The sequence below is a fragment of the Microtus ochrogaster genome, chromosome 18 (assembly GCF_000317375.1).
Source record: "Microtus ochrogaster isolate Prairie Vole_2 chromosome 18, MicOch1.0, whole genome shotgun sequence".
Classification (NCBI taxonomy): Eukaryota; Metazoa; Chordata; class Mammalia; order Rodentia; family Cricetidae; genus Microtus; species Microtus ochrogaster.
The window spans coordinates 50,694,785-50,704,081 of NC_022020.1; the positions used below are offsets into that span (position 1 = coordinate 50,694,785).

At 46.2% G+C, this 9,297-nt stretch overlaps 1 protein-coding gene across 1 annotated transcript in view; it reads left to right on the plus strand.

The window, feature by feature from the left end:
* Positions 1 to 8,748, plus strand: part of Nedd4l (neural precursor cell expressed, developmentally down-regulated 4-like, E3 ubiquitin protein ligase) — a 322,283-nt gene extending 313,535 nt beyond the window's left edge. The window contains exons 29-31 of the mRNA XM_026783372.1: positions 1,061 to 1,157; positions 1,734 to 1,806; positions 3,939 to 8,748. Coding sequence (XP_026639173.1) covers positions 1,061 to 1,157; positions 1,734 to 1,806; positions 3,939 to 4,041 — 273 coding nt within the window. The 3' untranslated portion in view covers positions 4,042 to 8,748. The remainder of the gene's footprint in view (positions 1 to 1,060; positions 1,158 to 1,733; positions 1,807 to 3,938) is intronic.
* The last annotated feature ends 549 nt before the right edge of the window (positions 8,749 to 9,297 follow it).

Below are 9,297 nucleotides of genomic sequence, written 5' to 3' on the forward strand. Positions count from 1 at the left end.
TTTTTTTTTTATTCCAGTAACTATTTTGATTGTTATATCTTACAACCCAAGATGCAAGTTAAATCTGATTTACTGTCTTGAGGGCCAATGTTTGTGTTCTGTTGGGCTCAGGAAAGGCTTGGCAAAGACAGTAAACTAAACATAAAAAAAAAAAAATTAAAAGATTATTCATAAACAAAAAAAGGGAATCAGCCCTGCATGGTGGGATATATCTACACTTCCAGGTCTCACTGGTAAACCTAGTATTGGGAAGGCTGAGACAGGAGAATTGGAAGCATGAAGCTGGCCTGGGATGTGCAGCCTGTTCTGGGATAGCCTGAACTATAGTCCTGGCTGCCTCAAAACAGATTCACCTGCCTCTACCTCCAAAGTGCTGGAATTAAAGATGTATGCCACTAAAACTAGCAGATGCTGACTCTTTTTTTAAATGAGAAGAAATCAACCAACGAGTTTTAACTTCTGAATCTGTTATTAATATTTCAAGTACCAGTAAAAGTACAGAGAACATCAGGATTTTCAAAGTCTAGAACTTGGCTTTGATTTTGGATTATATTATAGAAGATCAAATCGCATGTCCAGGAAGGCTGGTTTGGTTTCTGCAGCAGTTAGGATCTGGGAGGCACACAGACTGGTTCCGAGGCCCATTTTTGCCTTGGGTTTCCTTCCGTTTATCAGGTGTCATTTGGGAACTTTCTGTGGCCATATCACCTGGCTTCCCCTTGTTTTAGACACTTCTGGAACACTGCCTGGTTAGAAATGGCTTCAAGGAGACAGCTGAGCTCGAGGCCATCAAAGAGTTTTCTTTTTATACCATTTATTTTGGCAGAAGAACAAAAGAGACCCCGCGATGCTCTAAGACTAGAGAGGCTGGGTTGTAGCAACCATCAAAAGGGAGGCAGCAGTGCCGTTTTGCAGAGTCAGCAGTAGAGGTGGTTCCGCGGCAGTGTAAATGAGAATTTACTCATCTGCCTGCGTCACAGCAGTGCATGGTGCACAGTGACATCATGGCAGTGTGTGCTGTGTGCTGCATGGTGACGTCATGGCCTTCTGCCTCTGCCAGGCTGTGCTCCTGATGGATGCTGAGAAGCGGATCCGGCTACTACAGTTTGTCACAGGCACCTCCCGAGTACCCATGAATGGATTTGCCGAACTTTATGGTGAGTGTGGCGTGTCCCAGACTCCTCTGTCTTCCTGTGAGGACGCACACAGGCAGCATCCTGCCACCTTGGCCCCTTTCCAGACCACTATACCTGTGTCAGTAACATAGAGACCCATGGAGATGCAGGACAAAGGGGTGAGGCAGTGTTTGTACAGAGAGCCTGAAGTTGTCTCTTTTCTTCATTTCTCTTTTTCTTTTTTTTCCCATAGTTCAAGTTTTTTGTTCAGCTTTTAAAACCAGATTTTCAGAATCACCCACATGATTGAAACTTGCCTGTTGAAGGACCCTGCCCCCAGTCAGGAGGCCTCTTTCTATTCTGTCCATCAAGGCTCATGGTGCATTACTTTCCACTGAAGTAGAGGCTACAGCTCCTGCGCCTGTGCCAATACTGCCACCCCTGGTCCAGTTCTGTGCTGCAGAGGAGATAGGCCAAGCACTGAGCAGTACAGACCTGGGGAGTGAGGCCCCACCCTGATGCTCACCCCCCCCTTTCCACTAAGGACCTCCCACACTCCCAGAACTTGGTTCTCCTACTTCAAGCCCTGTTGATGTGTCTTGTTCTTGCTTTGCCCAGGTTCCAATGGTCCTCAGCTGTTTACAATAGAGCAATGGGGCAGTCCTGAAAAACTACCCAGAGCTCACACATGGTAAGCAACACCTTCTCCTTGGGGCCCGGAGGGAGAGCTCAGTGGCCAAGGGCACTTGTTGCTCTTTGTGGAGGACTCGGGTTTGATTCCCAGTCCCGACATGGTGGCTCACAGCCGCCTGTAACTCCAGTTCCGGGAGACTGGATTTTCATAGGAACTAGGCACACACGTGGCACACATCCATAGAGGCAAAACACTCAGACACATAAACAAAGGAATCTAAGCCTGACGGCCTCGGTTGGATCACTGGGACCCTCGTGGAGAAAAATCAACTCCAGAGGATCATCTTCCTACCTCCACATGCATGTTAGAGTATACACACATGCACACGATAAATGTTTTAAAAAAATAAAACTAAGGACAAGATTTCCCCCATAGCAGCCCCAATTTCAAAGGCCTCTATTCAGTCTGTACACGAGTGACCCATGAGTGACCCATGGGCTGTGACGTCACCAGAAGGTGTTCTCTGGCTGGAGAGGGACGAAGACACCTCAGGAATCAGCTCAAAGGAGTCACACGACACCCAGCACAGACACAGACATGGCCCAGTGGGTTTTAAAGCAACATCAGCAAGCTCCTTTTGGTCCAAACTTAGCTGGGGTCCCAGGTTTCTGCCTAGGCTTCTCCTTTGGCTGAAGTAGGGGAGTATGGTCCTGCCTTTCACAGCACAGTGAGGGTCCAAAGCCTGTGTTGGCTGTCCTGAGCTGATGTGAACGCCCTCTCTCACCCACAATGCCCGTAAGAGCCTTTGTGAAGACTGGCAGTGGAGGAGCTGGCTGTTGTGGGGTAGATGCCCTTCCCTCACCGGAAGGATATTTGTGACCGCATGGAACAGCATGGTCACTGTCTGTGTGGTCCTTACTGACATGCACGCTGATTTGAGGCTGAAATTGGCCATCCAGAGCAGGCACCATCCACAGTTCTCAGCCTTTATCCAAGGGGAGGATGTCTGCAGAGTTCAGACAGCCTCTTCACAGGCCTCACAGCCCTTTCAAGTGCTCTTGAACTGGGTAAGACAGAATGGATACTCAGAAAACTCTGGATGAGTTGCCCTAGCCGCCATCTTTTGAGCTTGGGCTCCCAGCCCTTCTGCGTATCTTCTGATTTGACCTCCCGTACTCCTGTGAGGATAGTTTCTCCTTTTTACATCTGAGCAGACAGGTGCATAGAGGTGAGATGACTTAGCCAAAGTTACAAAGACAGCAGGGACCGGATTTGAGCTGGACCCGTAAACAAGTGGGCTTGACTTCTTGCAGAGATCGTCCATCTGCATCTAAACACTTCAGTCTTGAAGGGTGAGCTGTCCCAGCTGAAGTCTTCTGAGTTGGCTCTCTCTAAACGTCACTGGTGGCCAACTGGATAGCAGGGGGGCTCAACTTTCTGAAACTCAAACTTTCTGAGCTCTGCCCTTGGGTCTGGACCGTTCTTAGGAGTGGGACCTCATTGTTTAGAGATCTGCATGTGCAGAACACACTGCCTTAACCTGCTTCACACCTACAGAAGAGCCCTTGGCTACGGCATGATGGATCAGTAATAGTGTAAGAAACAGTCCATCCAACATTCCTGAATTGTACAGGCCTCATGCTCCGTGGTTTTCTCTTCTTTTAAAAAAGGGTTTTTTTTATTATTATTAAAACATGCAGTGTGCGTGCGTGCGTGCGTGCGTGCGTGCGTGTGTGTGTGTGTGTGTGTGTGTGTGTGTAGGGTGGGGTACATATGGTACCAGTGTGGTCAGAGACTACTCTGATTCTCTCCGTCTACCTTTATGTGGTGTCTGGACATTGAACTCAAGTCAGCAGGCTTGTCTGCAAGCCCCTGTACTTACTGAGCCATCTCGGCAGCCCACATTTTTAGTCTCTCTGTGGATGTTGGTGCTTTGTGTCTCCCTCCAGGCAGCAGCTGAATCGTGCACAGTAGAAAGGTTGTCTTCTTTTCCCCATTGATTGTATAACCTGTTTGGCATGGACACTGTCCTAACTAGAATTTGGCTTTGGGTAATAAAAGTGTGACTTTTTTTTCTTTTTAATAATTCCCTTGCTCAAACAGCCAATACTCATTAGCCAAAACAAGAGCATGCTACTATGACAAGAAAAATGGCGGCCATTCACTCCCATTTTCCATTCCTTTGACAGCTTTAATCGCCTTGATTTACCTCCATACGAAACCTTTGAAGATTTGCGGGAGAAACTTCTCATGGCCGTGGAGAACGCCCAAGGCTTTGAAGGGGTGGATTAAGGCCTCCTGCGTCAGGGGCACTGCCCTTCCAGCAAGTTCTGCGTGCACTTTTGCATTTGCCTAGCAGACTTTTGCAGAGCCGGTGGCAGAAGCAGTTGCCTGACCTGGCTCTGGAGCCCAGCTTGTCCGGGCCATGCCCACGTTCCGCCAGGGAACCCAGTCCCTGCTCGAGTGCCGCCCCTTCACCACCAATTCTCAACTGGTTAGCGTGTACTCTGATTACATTTCAGGAGGACTTGTTCTATTTATGTTGTGCCTCTGCAGGCAAAGCCCTTAATAAATATTTTGCATACTTTCTAATGACAATGAATGGAATTAATCACACTACAGGTATAGTATTACAACTCATGTTTACTTTTTAAAAATGATTTAGACTGATTTTCAGATTTTATTTCATTACAATTAAAGATGTCTCATGTACTTGGAAAAGTGAGCATATTTTTTTGTATTTGAATTTCATATCAAGCTTAATGTCGGTGACATTTTTATTTTTGAAGAACTTTGACACTTCCCACCCTCTACTTTATTAGAATTGGAAGACTAATTTTTCTCCAAAAGCATTCTACAGACCAACACGTGGAAAGAATTTCAAATAGAGCATTAAGAATAACAATTTTTTTCCATGCTTAGAATGAAAATAAACTGGATATTACCCTCTCTTTTGTACAAACTTAGATACTAGGTACAGGCTGGAAGGACTGTAACATAGCATGATATTTTTGTGTTAACTTGAAAGGAATGACACCATTGTCCCTTAGAAGTATTGACATGTGCCATCTCACACTCAAGACAGGGTTGGACTGTCATTTTGCATCAGAAACCCTTAACCTCTCCTGTTGCCGAACAGCCTCTTCTTAACGCTATTTTCTCCTTGGTGTTTGGAGAGACATTTCCAATGGCATTGCTCAATTCAAAACTGAGGAAGCCAGTCAGTGGTCTTCTGTCTCCGTTGGCTAAAACAGTAGCTAATAACCCATTCTTGCTGTAAGTGCGGCAATTCCAATTCCAAAGGCACTTTATGCGGGTCATATCTGTTTGCTCTTTTTTTTTTCATTTTTTTCCTCATAATCATTACATGTGATTGTTTCTTCCTCCCTGCACACATCTGGCTGGTACAGTATCTATCAATTGTGAATTAACTGCTCGTGAACCCAGATACAGTGCTGAGCCTCTCCACACCGATCTCAACTGCTTTGTACTTTCTACTCAACAGCAAGGATTTTGCCTACTCCACCCTTAGCCAAGTCGTGTGACATAATGACCTATTTTGCATGCTGCGATACTGCGTACTGCCCCCCTCCCCACCCGGGTCACGTGTATTGTGTGCTAGTTTAAACGTGAGCTACAAGACCCAGTGGGGTCTACTGAGCTCGAGCGGCCTGGTTGGCAATGGTGGAGAAACGTGGGTGTCTGCAGTGTGTAAGTCTCTGTTGCAGAATTCTGTTGCATTCTGAGAAGATGCCTGAGGTAGCATGGGAGTTGAGCACCTCTGCTGTCCCTTGAACTTGTGTTGTCCTAGACCCTGTCCCGGAAGCGAGGGGATACGGGGTATTTTGATCTCTTGCCACTTGTGAATGTTGACAAAAAGACTGTGGTCTCTGCTATGTAAGAAGAACCTTCGGTGTAAGAAACTGCTCGTGTTTACACAGCCCTGGGTGCCATGAAGAAGCCACAGACATTCTTGGTGGGTGAAGCCCCGGAGCGGAGCGTCCTGCCAAACTGAGCTTCGGCTTTTTCCGACGTGCTATGGAGTAATTACAGAACAATTAACACTCTATTCTTGGTTTTTGGTGAGATATCTCCTGTAGTTACCAGATATTGGGGGCGGGGTCTGTTGTTGTTATTGTTGTTGTTGTTGTTGTTATACAACCTTCCACGTCCAGAACTGTCTCTCTGTTACAAAGAGTGCCAAAGCCCGAGCTGAGCTGTGTATTTTGATTGAAGAAGAAACCAAAATCTGCTCTAAGAACTGGGGTTCTAGAATTCTGTAGGCTCTAGATCAAGCCACGTCATTCACCAGATACAACATAGTTATTCTGCATTTTAAATAAACGCCAAAAGGGCTGTCAAGATGGCTCAGTGCGTCAGGGTGTTTGTCACCAAGGCTGACAGCCAGAGTTCAGTCCCTGAGCCCCACCTGATGGGAGGAGAGAAGTGACTCCTGCAAGCTGTCCTTTGACCTATTCCATATGTGATTTCTTTTTTAATTAAAAGTATAGGGAGGGGGAGGGTCATTACTAAGCCAAGAGCGGGAAAGACCTATCGAAATACACTCCTGAGAGTACTTGAAAGGCGGGCCATCGTGAATAATGCCTCAGTTCATTGGTCCAGGCTTCAGGTTTTAGCAGCTGTTACTGGGTAGTTAGAAAGTAAAATTACCATTCACTGTAATACGGTTTGTGAGGTTTCACTTGTTGCCTGCGGCTCCCAATGTCTTGTCTCCAGATGGTGATGCCCGTGCTGGGCCATCTTTGTACGATAGTTGTAAATGGCCATGGAGAGCATGCTGTCCCTGAGGGCCAGGAGGCAGCTCATTCTCCGGGCCTGACCTCTGCAGCCAGCTGCAGCAAACAGTAGTTGTGATCGTTTATCTTGAGGCTGCAGAGTGGGTTTGGACTCTTCCCTGTGGAATGACTTTGAGCTTCCTGTGGCTGTCTTGTGTTTCCCTCCCTGCCCCTTTTAGTCCAAGGTAAGCCTGGATTAGCCTACTGACTCCAGAGCCGGTGGCCATAGGTATTGGTCTATTCTTGGTGTCCTCGGTGTTCTTTCTTGTCTCTCTAAAACACTGATCTCTACCTTCTGTGACCGCTCCTCTAGCGGGTCACAAGAACCAGAGATCTGTATTTGTTTTTGTTTCCGGGGCTGATGTAGCTTAGTAGCAGAGTGTTTGCCTAGCGTGTACCTAGCTGTAGATTTGATTGCCATTGCTGGGGGGCGGGAAGGGGGTGGATAAGATAAAGAACTCTGTTTCCAAGGACCTGAAGCAGGAGACAGCAGAGAATCCTGACGTTCAGATTAAAAATGTTATCAAGTGACTTGACACGCATCTTTTTTCCCCATAAGGCTTAGGGGCAGACTTGTGGAAGTGGGCCGCAAAATAATTTAACGCTTCTGCATCTCGCATGACCTGTGGCTCTAGGTCTCGCCAGATTCCAGTCTGTTCTGAGAGTCAGGCTCATGTGCAGTAGCCTCTAATGTGTTCTCTATTTTCCTGATAGTCTCTCATCTCACCTCTGAAATATGAAAGTCTACAAAGAAAGTCTGGGCTCAACAGCTGACCAGCCCATCCCTGCTGAACTAGCTCTTGTCTGTGGCTCTCAACTATCTCAGTAATGGAAGGGGGATGCTAACCGTTGTCATTTGCTTCCTGGCCAGTAGGGGTCTTGCCGTGCAGGGTCACTGCCTGCCCTGCTTCCCTGTCTGGCTCCCAGAAGACCACACGCTACCTCTGTCTCATTCATGTATTGGGGTATATCCTAAGTCATGTCAAAACTGCCAATTTCAGGACTAGGATATGTTAAAAAAAAAACTTATAAACTCCACTTTGTATCTTAGATTTTAAAAACCGGGTAGAAATGTGATATACATTGAACCACTTTTTTAATTTCTATAAGCCTTAATGAAGAGTGTATATGCACCTGTGTATGCACTCCATCCCAGAGTGTGTCAGAGAAAAAGCTGTCGCATTAGGACGTGAGCCTGTCTAGGGTTCTCTAGGAAAGGGGTAGCTTTCCGTTTGGTATGAAATCTTCTAAGAAAACTTCTCTCTCAAAATCTCTCCTTCATTTGAAAGGTTAACATGCCAAGCGCGTGTCTGAAGCAGCCTGTCTCTTTCCTGGTTTCGTATTTGTAAGGCGCAGCGGTGGGACTCTAAGGGTATCTGCTGGTGTGTGACCTCTCATGTCCTGCCTTCCCTCCACTGTGTCTCGGTGTATTGAAAGCCTTTCCTGTGACCATTGCCTGTGCTGACAAATGTCTGTTCTTGTGTAAGCCGGTCTGCACCTCATACTCAGACTGGTTTTTACCTATGTTATCGCGGTTTTTTTCATGTCAAATCTTGCGACTCTGTTCTTCCTTCTGCTACCCCAGATGTAACATGCATACCTACATGTGTATGTTTGCTGTCCAGATATATTTGTATATATTTGTATAGCATTTTTACACCTTAGGAGCAATCTGAATGAATGAGAGCTTAGTCCCGTCTACAGTTTTCTCCATGTCCTGAGAATTCTGACCCCCGGCGTCCCAGAGAACCCTAGGAAAGTATTTGCTTGCTGTCATTTCTAAATTCGGGATCTGTTACCAAATGAAACATTTTTTTTAAGTGACTTTGAAGGTGAAAAGAGTTTCAAGCATTCCAAATGAATTCTCAATGTTTCTTAACTTTTTATTCTAACCCCACCCCCTAACAAAGCTGAGTGCTATTTGATACAATGGTCAAACCCAAACTACCTTGATCTTTTTTCTAAGACAGCCTAGTGACTGATGCTCGCCTTCCCAGTCCGGAAGAACTTTAACCTAGCTTGAATCTGGTACACACGCAAAGTTTCACGGTCAAGTCCTTCCCTTTCTTCTCGAGAGAGCTAAAGAGATACTGTAGCTTGTTTTCCTGACAGCAAATGAAAAACTGTGACAAAGTGAAGAAAGATGTTGTAAAGCGGTGACGCCACTTGTCAAATATTTAATAAAGAATTATGAAAGCTGGAACATTTCCTACATAAGTATTATGGGTTGTCTGATTTAAAGCTGCTTCGAGAGTCTGCCATGTTAATCGTGTCAAAGGTTGGAAGGACTGCAGTCCTACCTCAGGGATGAAGTCTTCCCTGAACACACGGGATAAGCATAGTAAGTTCATTTGCCCTCATCCATATTCTAGGTTTTGTCTTTGTCTTAGGTTTATTAAACCTAAGAATTGCCAAATTGATACAAAAAGCACGATCCTATTACTCCATACCTGGAAAGGTGACTGAGTTCACGGCTGCTTTCCCGTGTGCACTAGACTTCGGGAGAGTAAATGACATTGGCAGCCAAGCCATGACGTGTCTCAGAAAGATGTCCTGGGTATCCAGACCTGTATTGGTTTCCCGTTCCAGGTCTCCCTGTTCCTGGGGGTGGAGGAAGCCTTACCCTTTTCCATCCATCCTGCCTTCTCAATGTCCTCACCCCGGCCTCTCAGAGATTGCTGGCCTGTGACATCCAAGCAGGACTTGGGGTTGTCAGCCCTTGCTGTAGCTTCCTAAACTTGCTGCCACGTTC